Below are 13573 nucleotides of genomic sequence, written 5' to 3' on the forward strand. Positions count from 1 at the left end.
AACAAAAATACATTTCATTTAAAATCGTATAGACATTAATACTTGGAACTCAAAAATGTTGTCAGCCCTTTGGTCCCATCTGGATTTTTAGGAATACCCTCCTTTCTCCCCCCCCAAGTTATGGATACTCTGTTTTTAAGAAACAACTGAATATAAAAACTCTAGTTCAAATATTCAGAGTGTAAAGAGTTGAGATCAGTTCACTGGTGGGAAAGAAAGGGGAAACTTCTTCTCTGCCAAACACAAATGATGATAATGTCATTGCAAAGATTAAAATCCAAGTCATCCATCTTCACATTGCAATGAATCCAAGTTCTCTGGTTAAGGTCAAAATCCGGGTGCAAAATCTCTCCAGAGACTTCTGGAAGAGTTGCAAAAACCATTTCATGGTGTGAGAAATAGATATATATTTTAGTTCTCCCTCTGATTAAAGTTGCCTTTTGTTAATTTGATATTGTAAATGTCTTACACTGAATCCTGGTATTATTATTCAGCTGGTCCTTCTTTCGTTTTTTCGCAGCAACATCACAGTTCAGATTATGGAAGATGTTCTCCTTGTTGAATTCCTCTTTCCAGCAGTAACTGGAAATGACACACAAAAAAGGGGAAAGGATCTTGAACCTCTTATACATTTGTCTTCATCATGACTCCTCCACTCCTTCCTAAAGAAGAGTTGGAGCAGAAATATAAACAGCTAAGTTGATGTATGTCCCAAAACTGCACTCTTCTAACAGAATGAAGAAATCTTTCTGAGAGTGAAGGAATCTCTTTTTTCCTAGAACTAGTTGCTAACCTACTGAAATATTAGTTGGGAACTATTAATAATCATGAATGGAACCAGAAAACAGTGGTAGGTGGATGATGGCAGCCTTGCAGAATTGCCCTACTCTTCCAACGGGCACCCTATTGCTACAAACTTTCATCAATGATGGCTTCTTTCCTCTAAAATTTCATGTGCAAGGTGTTTGGGATTCCTTCCTTCTCCCACCGATTGCTTTTCTGTTCCAGATCAAACTACAGGTCTGGATCTTCTCGATATTCATTGTTCTCAGACCCCATTGAGATGAGACCCAGTTTGGTGTAGTAATTTAAGGCACCAGACTAGAAACTGGAAAAAAAGAGATATGAAGCCAACTGGGCAAATTTGGGTTATCCATTCTCTCTCAGCCCTAAAAACAGTACTCCTGTCAATCACTACTGGAAAAATTATCAAGAAATGTTGCCAGAATTCTGCAAGGACTTGTCCAGACAATCTCTAGGAGTTAAGGTTGACTCGAAGGCATGCACACACAAGATCCCACTGAAACCAAAGTTTATTTTTTTATTGTTATTTCAATTCCTTTATTGCATGCCAGTGGATTTTTTTTATTATTCTTCATCAATCTGATACCCTCTAGGTGTGTGTAGACCAAAGGTAATAGGGCTTGTAATCCAATACATCTGGAAAGTGTCAAAGTTGGTTCTAAGATTCTTTTTTAAAGTTGTTTACATCCGTATATGCTACATTTATCTGAAATGCATTTTACAGTTCGGGTTTTATCTTTACAGTCCCAGTTTATTATGCCAAGATGATTAAGAAGGATTTGTTTATACCATTCCTTCTTGTTTATGATCTCTGCTTTTTTCAGGTTTTTCTTAACATGACTTTTATCAGCTCTATCTTCCTTCCCTTGAGGCAAAGGAGTTTTCTTCCTCAATAATTATGTGCTGCATCCCTTTCTCTACCCTTCTCTTTCTTTGAAGCTCTTTGTTTAATCATGGCTTACTCTCTTAATCTTCTACAGTCAAACTTTGCTCGTAACCCTAACAGCATCTGGCACATTGTCTCTTCCCAGAGTTTGCTACTCCTCCCTTTCTACATTGGCACCTGGCAGGTGGTACATGACCATCCTAGAAAAGTGGTAGCGGGGGAGGGGAATGGCAGCACCACACAAGCCTGAGCGAGAGACGGCTGGAGCTGCAGGGCTGTCAGGGCTCAGCGGAAGGGCCAGGATCACTGCCAGGCTCCAGCTGGAGCTCGGCGTTGACCCAGGCGCTTCTGCTGAGCCCAGAAGAAGCACCGATCAGCTGGAATGTTGCAGCATCTCCAGGGTCTTGTGATTTACAGTCAGATGCTTGGCAACTGATTCATATTTATGACGGTCACAGTGTCCCAGGGTCATGTGAAGTGACCAAAACCTGCTGTAACCACCCAGCAGATGGGGGGGGGAGAAATAAAAACCAAACACCCCCCCCCCACACACACACCCCGCTGCCAATCCTCAACAGAAATGCTCACAGCAATGAGAACCTCGGACAGGAGGAAGAGCGCTGCCGGGCTGGCAGGCAGGTGTCTTGCTCGGCTGTGGCTTGGGGGGGCACTTTTTTCAGTGCCATTGTAACTTCAGTCACTAAGCAAACTGTTGTAAGTCGAGGACTACCTGTACTTCATCACTTTTTTCCTTTTTTTTTTTGGTGATCAAATTTTTGACACCTTGCTAGGCGACTGGTGATACTCGGATGTTGCCATATCCTAAAAGTGGTACAATGGGTGAAAAGGTTGAAAAGCCCTGCTTTAAAGGTGTGGAGGTTGGGTAAATTAACCTCACGCACATTGAGAATGCCACAAAAAAACCCCACCTGATTTTTAATAAATAAATGAGTATATATTGACTGTTGGACAGGAAATCATTCCTGTAAGGGGATCTTCATTGATGAGAAGCATATTCCTCTGGCTTCTATCACCCAAATACTTGGAAGGGGCACAGGATTAATCGTTCAGTAATATAACATATGCTTTGCAAACAGAAGCAACCTGACCTCAGGATCCCTAGCTCCTGTTAGGGATGTTAAACTGTCCGAAACTGTAAGAAGTCCCCTCTAAACATCATAAAGATTACCCCAAGACAATCTTGGCTCCATCACTTCATGGATGGGTCCATGAACAGTCATTGGTTTGGTAACAGTGCACCAATGCTATTTCTGGCATGTTTTTTTTAATTTCTCATCTGATCCTGGAATTTCCTACTGGTCTCTTTTGTAAATATTAACCTGATTTGCTTTTTTCTTTCTTTCTTTCTTTTCTTTCTTTCTTTCTTTCTTTCTTTCTTTCTTTCTTTCTTTCTTTCTTTCTTTCTTTCTTTCTTTCTTTCTTTCTTTCTTTCTTTCTTTCTTTCTTTCTTTCTTTCTTTCTTTCTTTCTTTCTTTCTTTCTTTCTTTCTTTTTGAAAAAGAGACTAATCCATGTGCTAGGTGCTATCATGTGGTATGACAGAGGAGCCAGTATCACCCATAATACATAATACTGATTTGGTGGCCCTGTGAACTGACTCAGTGACTGGTCTCCTGAAATAATCCATTCTGCATCTATACACTACACTGAGCCAAAAATTAACTCAATGGGCTGAGTTTATACAACACAATAATTTATTTATTTATTTATTTATTTTATTACATTTATATACCGCCCTTTCCCGAGGGACTCAGGGCGGTTTACAGGGTAATTAAAAACCAAAAATACAAAAGTTAAAAACCAAATTTAAAAAAGATTAAATTTATCCCTGTATAAATAAAACCCCAATTAAAATAAGCCATTAGAAACTAACCCTTGTTCAAATTACAAATGCAAACCCCAGGTCTTTAACTGACCTGGTTAAATGTATTTAAATACATTTAAATGTTAAATGTATTGTGTGAACCGAGTCAGCAATTGGCAGAACTGCAGATTCACGTAAGCCCCGTGATAGCAATCATTACACCATTCTTCTAACCTCACCACAGTAGTGATTAAATGCACAGGAGATACCCAACTACCCTATTGGTCTATTGGGGGAGAAAGGAGAGTCCTTATTGGGCACCCCAGAGATGTTCCCCACCCTTTGTCCCTTTGTTCTCCATCATGGCAACCAGACCAAGGGCAGCCCATGTAATATATTCAAACTTATAAGGGTTTCAACAATTTCTTTTGTAAGTAGGTAGAAATACAAAGTTCAGATACTCTGATCCCTGGTTTTTGCATCAACACCACTCTGACGTTGAAAGTCCATTATTTCAAGGTCCATTGCAATCAGAAAGGAAAAGAGAGTTAAAAGAATTATCTAGCGCTTCCTTAAGGCTAGCTATAAACAAGTTGAACCATCAAGCAGTTCCAGAAAATGCCTCATCTAGAGAAGGACGTTTCCTGATACAAGATCCAGCTACCATTTTCTCAACCAGAAAAATTAAATGCTTAGGCAATGCCCATTTCTGCAATCTTGCACCACAAGACCCATGGCCTTTGGGTAATAATCTTGTCCTTCCACTAACCGCCTCTTGCTGATTAGATGTCACAACTTCCTGCTTGTGTCACATCTAAGCTATACTGCTGATACCTTCAGGCACTGTTACACTCAGGTCTCATATATTTAGTAACTGCAATCCAGGTTTCTTCAAAGATCTAAAAATACTCTGTTGTGAGCAGGAAATTGCAAGGAGGATGACTGGGGAAATCAGTGTGAAACTAAAGCTGTCTACACATCCAGGAAGAATGAAGATCCAGGAAGTGACATTTGACTTAGACTTCTACTTTCAATTGCCTTTCTACTGAGAAGTCCAGAGGCAAAGATAGCGGATCTATCCAGTTCGTGCAAATCGTGGGAGTACAAACTGATTACAGGTAGTCCTCAACTTATGACCACAACTAAGTCCAATGTTCCCATTACTAAGCAAGACAGTTGCTAAGTGAATTTCGTCCCATTTTATGAACTTTCTCGCTACAGTTCTTAAGCAGATTACTGCACTTACTTAAGATAGTAACACGGTTGTTAAGTGAATCTGGCTTCCTCATTGACTTTGCTTGTCAGAAAGTCACAAAGGGTGATCACATGACCCAGGGACACTGCAACCGTCATAAATGCATGCCAGTTGCCAAGCTTTAAAATTTGGATTGCGTGACCATCATAAATGTGAAAAACGGTCATAAGTCACTTTTCCCCCCCAATCCCACTACAACTTTGAATGGTCGCTAAACGAGCCGTTGTAAGTCTCTGTAATCTCTGAGATTGCAATAATCACCACAAAATACAGGGCTATGCACACCTATCACTCCAAGGATGAGTTTTTATTTCAGGCTCAACGAAATAAAACAATATTTTACCTCAGGCTAACTTTGCTAAAATTCTGTTTATAATTGTTTAGCCCTCTATAGCAAGGGTTCTTCTTTACATGGCAATCTGTTCTATCATTCCAGTGACAAAGCTGTTATCGTGTTTTTTTTAAGTGTTTCCCTAAAAGAAAACAAATAGCTCACCCATTGCTTCTGCTACACAAAGATATCATGTTCCTGCGTACATTAGTAACACGATCCTATTCAGTGTCGTTCACAGGCAAACCCTGTTGTTGAACCTCCTGGACAATTTATGGATTTGTATTCAGTCTCATTCTTGGTTGTCTAAAGCTACAACCAAGAATAAGAAATGGTTTGACCTGCATGGTACAGTAAACCTAGTCACTCGATACTCTTCTTTTGTGCAGAAAAACAGAACGCATGACTCATGTTTATATTTAACAGATGGGAATTTGACATCGTTCTTCTCAAATTCCCCGAAAGTCTTTAGGCCGTTGCTTCATGAAAGGAAAGGGGAAGAGAATGGAAAGGAAAAAAAAAAGAGATTTTCTAGAAAACTGAGCCTTAGGTCCTTCTTGGCCACGATCCAAGGTGGCAAAGACAAAGCTGGGGACACAAATATCTGAAAATTCACGTGACAATTGAAAATTAATTTAATTGTTAATTTAATTATTAAAAAGTAATATTGGTTTTTATATGTGACACTGTTCCGAATCTGATCAAAACCTGGGGAAGACTCTTACTCCCGAGTTTCTGTAATTGAAATAGCAGTGTAAATTCAAAACGGAATGTACCGTAGGGGCATACCATGCGATAACATGAACTTTTCTCATTTTCTCTTTGCACATTAACAACAAAGTTCCTTCAAATTGCAAAAGGTGATTATGAAATGTGGTGCTCTAGCTTTAGCTTTGGCAGGCAAATATGTTGGAGGCAAGCTGCCAATTTTCCAGGTTTTAGAGATGGGAGACTTTTAACTTTTTGTCCTGTACACCGTGTCATTGTCTTTTAGCAACTATAATAATAAATCTGCTTAATTTATCAGCTACAAAATCCAAGCCTTCATAGGAAATGAGTTACAGTCACAACTGAGCCCAAAATTTTCATTGCTAAGCAAGAAAGCAAGAAAGTGAGCTGCACCCCATTTTATGACCTTTTTTTGCCACAGCTATTAAGTGAATCCCTACAGTTGTTCAGTGAATCATGCAGCCGTTAAGCACATCTGGCTTCCCCCATTGCTTGTTGGAAGCCAGCCGGGACGGTCACAAATGGTGATCACATGTTCGCAGAACAGTGCAACTGTGATAAGTACATGTCAGTTGCCAGCACTTGAATTTTGATCATGTGACTATGGGGATGTTGCAACAGTCATAAGTGTGAAAAACAGCCATAAGTCACCTTTTTCAGTGCCACTGTAAGTTTGGTCACTAAACGAATGGTTATAAGTCAAGGACTGCCTGCTGATTATAATTAATTGGAAGGTAAAAGTTTATATACCAATGATATCCGAAGGCAAAAAATACTGTCCCTCCCTGTCCCTCACCCCCAATATACAACTGTCAAATTCATTTCTATGAGTTTATTGCACTCATGATTATCTTGATAATCACCAATCAAATTAGGCGCCTTAATTGATTTCCAGTCCTCTGCCTCCATTAACTGTTAAAGAAAAGGAGGGACTATATCATCAGATCATGAAATATTCTTTTCATGCTGTCGATGTGGAGGTGGAATTAGATTTCTATTCGTATTTTGTATATAGCCAGTCCAAAAATGCATAATTTTCAGGAAGAACTTGAACCTTAAAGAAGGTAGAGAATATCCAGGAATATTCTGATATAACTACACAAATTTACTTGTCTACGTAGGACCTGATAGTAACTGATAATGCAGCAATGAAAACCCCTGAATAAGAGCAGCTGTTACTTGAATCCAGGAAGAACAACACTGTCTATCAGGCATGTCAAACTCGCGATGTCATGTGACATCGCGTGACGTATTGCGACTTTTTCCCCATTGCCGGCAATGGGGTGGGCGCGGTTTCAGGACGACACATCCGGCCCGTGGGCCAGCAGTTTGACGTGTTTCTCAACTTTAAGATGTGTGGACTTCAACTTCAGAATTCCCCAGTCAACCATGCTGACTGGGGAATCTGAAAGTTGAAATCCACACATCTTAAAGTTCCAAGGTTGAGAAACATTGGTCTAAATGTTATCTAAGGAGGCATCACATTTCCCCCCCAAGAACCAACTTACTCCTTGTTTTCATCTGAAACTGTATCTTTGTTTACTGGGCCATGTTACCAGGACATTGAAATATCACCTGCTCTGATGATTCAACAGTACTGTATTGCTCAACATCATGTGATGGGCTCTGGAACATCTTAAAAAGACCATTTTGAAATGTCACTAGGGCTGATGAATTTCAGGAACCGTAGGTGAAGTCAGAAGTCAGCATTACTGGGGACCTGATAACGAAGACATTCAGACAGGGACTCCAATATTGTACTATTGTACTATTGCCTATTTTCTGAGTTCCCTGAGCAAGCAAGTAATGAAAGACCACACTTAGAATGTTGCATCCAGTTTTGGTCACCATATTATAAAAAAGATGTTGAGATTCTGGAAAGAGTGCAGAAAAGAGCAACAAAGATGACTAGGGGCTTGGAGGCAAAAACATACGAAGAACAGTCGCAGGAAATGGGTATGTCTAGTTTAGTGAAAAGAAGGAGTAGGGGTGACCTGAGAGCAGAGTTCCAATATCTGAGGGGATGCCACAAAGAAGGGGAGGGGGGTTCTACCTATTTTCCAAAGAACCTGAAGGCAGAACAAGAAGGCAGAACAGATGGAAACTAATCAAGGACAGAAGCAACTAAGGAGAGATTTCCTAACAGTGAGGACAATTAACCAGTGGAACAGCTTGCCACTAAAAGTTGTGGGTGCTCCATCACTGGAGGCTTTTAAGAAGAGACTGGACAGCCACTTGTCTGAAAGAGTATATTTCAAACCCCTGTTTGAGCAGGGGTTGGACTAGAAGACCTCCAAGGTCCCTTCCAACTCTGTTATTCTGTTAGAAACAAGAAAGCTACTACCTATCTCTAGCTTACAAACAACTAGACTACCACTAGATGGAATTTTCCATAACTCTTTCTTTCCATCTTGTGATTGGCTGGATTTTTGCAGACAAGCAATATCCCAATTCCTGTGTATTGCCTTAACAGTGATAAGTGTGCTCAAAATGAGGGGGAAAAACACCCTACTCAGGGCACCTTGCTCCAAAATCTGGAGCTGGAGTTGGAACTGTTACAGACAGATGTTTTATTCTAGCTGGGGAAAATCCTCAGAATTCTGTCGACTCTTCAAAGCTTATTCAGATTAGGAAGAAAGGAAAACAGGCTGCCTTGACATATGCTTGGATTAAAATCAACCAAGTTAGTGTGCCTGCTAGAAAAAGACTCTGACACAGCTCGAATGTACAAGATAATTTCATACAGAATTCCATGGTAGCATTGCTCATATAAACCAAGACTAGCTGGGTTAATCACACAAAAGTGCTTTCCATGAGATCAGATCAGTTATCCATTTTTTTGCAATACTGGTTTAACCAGCAGAAGCAGCAAACTGAAGTGCTTAATAAAAGTGCAAATTGGAATTCCAGAATTTGACCTTCTAATCGGTTGACATGAATGGGCTAACAGTAATGCAAATATTCAAAACTGTATTGACCAAATGCTGATTTAATAGATGAGAACTTTTCTATAAACTATCAAAAATATTCTCAGGGTCTGTTATACCCAGCCACAAGCCCTAACCTCAAAAAAGTTGCAATGAATGTTGCTGTTTCAGTTTGAAAATATTCTGCTTCCTCTGAAGTGGTGGTAAAACAATGCAACAGTTATAAATTTACCATTCCAAACAAAAATGTTTGGGGCTAATCCCTCAAAAGAACTTTGTCCATTGCACTAGGACTAGGTAATCTAGTCCCATACAAATCATTTCCATCTCATTTTTCATTTTGTTCTGAGGAGCTCTGCATCAAAGCAAAACAAACAGAAAAACTCTGGAGAAAGTAACTAGTCCTCTACGAAAGCTTTGTTTTCTTCTGGTTTTCATTTTATTGGACCAACATTGATGCAAAATCGTTCTTTGTGATGCAATGCTCACTGAAGGACACAAAGAATTCTGGAGCTAGATTGGTCAGTGCTTAATAATTTTATTGTCTTTATGCAGAGGAGTGTTTAATACGCAAATAGAGATTACTGTTTAACTGGCCAATGCTGGATCACATGCCAAGGAAAACAAACCAGAATGACCTGCCATAATACCCATAGCGACTTTTGTTAACTAAACATATTAAAGCAACAGAGCTCTCAAGAGTTTAAAAATAGATTCGGGCCATTTTGTTTAGTTCAACTTTTCAATAAGGGAGGCCTGAAACCACTTAACTGTCAGTATCAATTGCTTGTAACTGAACAGATAATGCAGCTAAGCAAAAATTCAACTATTGGGGACGTTCTGTCTCTTTCTTTTATAGATGGATATTTCACCACAATAACCACTCACTGATTATGATGCAAAACTAACCCATAGTTTATTTAAACTGGCATTTTCCTGGAAAATAAGAACAGGAGACGCAGAAACGAAGCCTTGAAAAACTGACCACAATAAAGTTTCAATCTGCAGCCTGGTTTTTGTGTTTTGCAGACAACTTATTTACTGTGTAAGAAGTCAATGTCATCACATTTACTGAACTTTGTTTCAAAGATGTAAGCTAAGTCTTGCCAGTACAATTTTATGCTGCTAACTCTGAAACAAACTGTACCTGGCTCAGAAGGATTTAGTGAAAAGCTAAGTGAGGATTTGGCCCAACATCTGTTTAAATCCAAAATCCTTTGTCCCAACTGGACTACAAACCAGGTTATAGGTATATTGTTGTTATTATTTGTGCTCTGCAACAGTGTTTCTCAATCCCAGCCACTTTATGATGTGTGGACTATAACTCCCAGAATTCCCCAGTCATGCTGGCTGGGGAATTCTGGGAGTTGAAGTTCTCATGTCTTAAAGGGGCCAAGGTTCAGAAACACTGCTCTATAGCCTTGTCTAGCGTACAACTGCCCAGGATTTATCAGCCTACAACCAGCATCATCCACAGTTAGATGAGACCTAGATGTGGAGGTTGAGATCTGTAGTTCTGCTGATTTTCTGTCAGCCTTTAAAGTAGACCAGACTAGGATACCAGAGTTATGCATGCTAATGCTACTTTTATTATAAAGTTACCATAGCAGCACCTTGCAGGTCTGCAACTTCCTCCTCTCTCCCTTTATCTTTCTCAACTTACATTTCTGCCCCAGACTCAAATTTCTTTTATCTGACTGTTGTTTTCGTTGTGGCTCTTGTCTATGGAGATTCTCAGTTATCCAGGTCAGGGTTGTCCCAAATGTGCTTTTTCCAAAGGCAACTGGAGTTTCTTTTCCCTTGAAGACATTTTGCTTCCCCTCTAAGAAGCTTCTTCAATTCTGGAGAAGTGAACTGAAGAGAAGTGAACTGAAGAAGCTTCTTAGATGAGAAGAGAAACGTCTTCAAGGGGAAACAGTCCAGTTACCTTTGGAAAAAGCACCTTTGGGTTGTGGCTCTCCTTCCTCCAAGATTATTTCTGTCATCCATTATATCTTTCAACTGTCTTACCAATGGAACCAACCAGTGCCTCGTCTTTAAACCACATGCTGATAATTCCTCATTTTCTAACCCTCATTTTGGGAACTCAGTCTTTGGGAGGTCCTCATCGGATAAACAACATGCATACTTCCTGAGCTGAACTATCCAATACACCGCTGTATCTATAACTTTCCAACTATCTGATCCCTTTTAGGGAGTCTTGGGCTACAATTCCCAGTACCTCCAGTTAGTTATGGTAGTTGTAGCTGAATATGACACCTCTCAAGCATGCTGGCAGGCTGACCTTCCGCAAGGGAGAGACTCATGTTTTTAAGGGGTGGAGCTCACTTATAACAACAAAGAGAACATGCACATGTCTTTGCAGCACACCATTTCCTCAGGAACCTATGAGTGGAACACCAAACTCCCATTCCTTGTGACAGCACTGTCATGCAATAGAGATGGCTCAGTTCATGTTTTCCTTGCTGGTATTGGGTCTTCGACTTCAGACCATCAATCAGGAGGATCAGATTTATATGAAACCATTACCTTTTAGGCAGGTGTCATAAAAGCAAGGGAAGGGGATAGGTGGTGACCGGAAGGACACATCTAACGTCTTTTACCTGATGGGCATATCTGATATTTGACAGCATATGGTGGGCACCATACTTTCATGAATGGACCTTTCCAATTTAAAATAATGGCATGGTTAGTGAAACAGAAACATGGTCAAGGGTATCTGAAGCTTACAAAATACAGAGAAACACTGGAATTGATGACAATGATTGAAGCCCATGAAAACTTACAATTAGATGGATAATCTTATGTTTCCCAATCTACGAATGAGTCCTAGAGACATCCCTAAACTTTACATATTCAGACCATCCCATTATTTCTTTTATTACTTCATTACTGCTCTCGTTCTCCAAATGTTGAGGGTACATAAGTAAACCAGCAATGTAGACTTAGTTGGAGCTTAGGAACATTACAAAATCATTGTACCTGGAGATTCAGCTACTAGAGACTACCATCGCCTTAAATATTTTAGATCATCCTCTCCTGAACCGGCTGCGGAGATGGGCTGAAGTTACAGTTCTCACAACTTGCAATCCATAAAAAAATAAAAAATAAAAAACCCCCACAACAATCATGGTTGTTATTGTAGTCTCCAAAGATCTGGACAACCTATACCAAGTTAAGGGGAGGCCAGTTTGGGCTGGCATCTTGAAGCCAAAGGTAAAATATCATCGATTAGGGTGAAGCCCACAACTGTGCTGTGTGGGGCGCAGCAGGGCTGGTTGGTTTGCCCTTCCCCTACTGATTGTTCACTAAATTCAGCTTGTAAGAGCGCCTGCTTGCGATGACGCCACAGGTCAGGAACAAAAACAAAGGGATTGCAACCGGGTGCAAAACAGACGTGCACTTGGGACAAAGCATCCCACACTGTTCCTGGTGGTACAGTTGCGTGTGTGTGTGTGTGTGTGTGTGTGTGTGTGTGTGTATACATCCAAATGTTGACTTCTTCTCATAGGGTACATAAGTAAACCAGCAATATAGACTGAGTTAGAGCTTAAGAACATTACAAAATCATTGTACCTGAGATTATTGCACCGTACCACGGTATATATATATGAAATATACTACTCAAAAAAATAAAGGGAACAGAAAATAAGACATCCTACTATTAAATACAGTACATTGTGTTGTTTAAGTGTTCCCTTTATTTTTTTTGAGCAGTATATATGAAATAGGCCTCCGATCCAAGATCTGCTTCTTCCCTTGCTCCCTTTGCCCGGTTGCTCCTGCCCCGAGAGTCCCCCACCCTCCACACCTCCCACTCCGGACCGAAGTTTCCTTTATATGCCTCTGGACCTCTCGCAACGCTCCGGCCAAAGTCTCACCTGTTCCTCTCGTTGTCGCAGCCGCCCCCGTGCTCCTTCCCGTCTAGGAACCTGGTCCAGCCATCCGCCGTCTTCACCCAGTTCTGGCCCGGCGATCGCCAGTCCTGCCCGAGAAAAGGCATGGCGGGCACAACCGAAAAAGGAGGACGCCGGGAAAATAAAATAATATATATATTATTTTAAATATATATATATATATATATATTAAAAAAGGCGCAAGAGAGCGCGCCTTGGGCTGCCTCCAAAGCAGAAGCTCTAACGATGCTCGGTAGCCAAAAGGAAACCCGGAGACGCCGCCTAAGCAAGGCGGTTTTTGTATTTAGGACGCCGTTTTCCCTCCACCCCTCGACGATCGAGCCCTTGGATCGCTTCTCTGCCCGGGCTCCGGCCGCCTCTGTTATTTATCCGGGCCAGTTGGTGGCTCTTTGTTGCCGGAAGAAGCGCGCAAACTCCGCCCCGCGCTCGGGGAAGGGAGGGAGGAAGGACACGTGGCTTTGTTTATGGCCGCTTCTCGGGAGTGGAGCGAGCCAGCGAGAGCGCGCAAGCAGGGAGAGGATTGTTGCTTTGGCCGCGGGTGTTTATTCCGCAATCCTGGAAATGGAAACTTGGCCTCGCTCACCTGCCCAGTGTCGGTATTTTTAGGACCAACCCCCACCCCAAGCAGATTTATTTATTTTATTTTATTTTAAAAAAAAGCAAAGCAAGGTTACTCTAAGACGTAGAGCACCGTCGTGATTCTGTTATTGTGGTTAGTAGTAGGTTGAGCAATGTGGTTATTCAAGGTAAACTCTTTTCTTTGGGGTTGAGTCCAACTCTGGGTGATTTTCCGAACAGGGAATTTTCTTGGCAAGGGCTACTGAGCAATTTGTTCCGGGTTTCTTCCAGTTTGTTCTCCTTTGTCCATTCCCACCACCCCCAGTTTCCCAGATCACTTCA

The 13573-nt window shown here is 41.0% G+C and overlaps 1 protein-coding gene across 2 annotated transcripts in view; it reads right to left on the reverse strand.

The window, feature by feature from the left end:
• FBXO32 (F-box protein 32) overlaps positions 1 to 13036 on the reverse strand; it is a 32133-nt gene extending 19097 nt beyond the window's left edge. The window contains exons 1-2 of one of the 2 annotated variants that reach the window (XM_081324881.1): positions 12638 to 13036; positions 470 to 582 (exon numbers count right to left, since the gene is read on the reverse strand). In XM_081324881.1, coding sequence (XP_081181007.1) covers positions 470 to 582; positions 12638 to 12759 — 235 coding nt within the window. In that variant the 5' untranslated portion in view covers positions 12760 to 13036. Of the gene's footprint in view, positions 1 to 469; positions 583 to 11738; positions 12256 to 12637 lie in introns of those variants that run through there. The other variant, XM_081324882.1, reaches the window with a different exon arrangement.
• Between the last annotated feature and the right edge of the window lie 537 nt (positions 13037 to 13573).

This window comes from Vipera berus (genome assembly GCF_964194415.1).
Source record: "Vipera berus genome assembly, chromosome: 3".
Lineage (NCBI taxonomy): Eukaryota > Metazoa > Chordata > Lepidosauria > Squamata > Viperidae > Vipera > Vipera berus.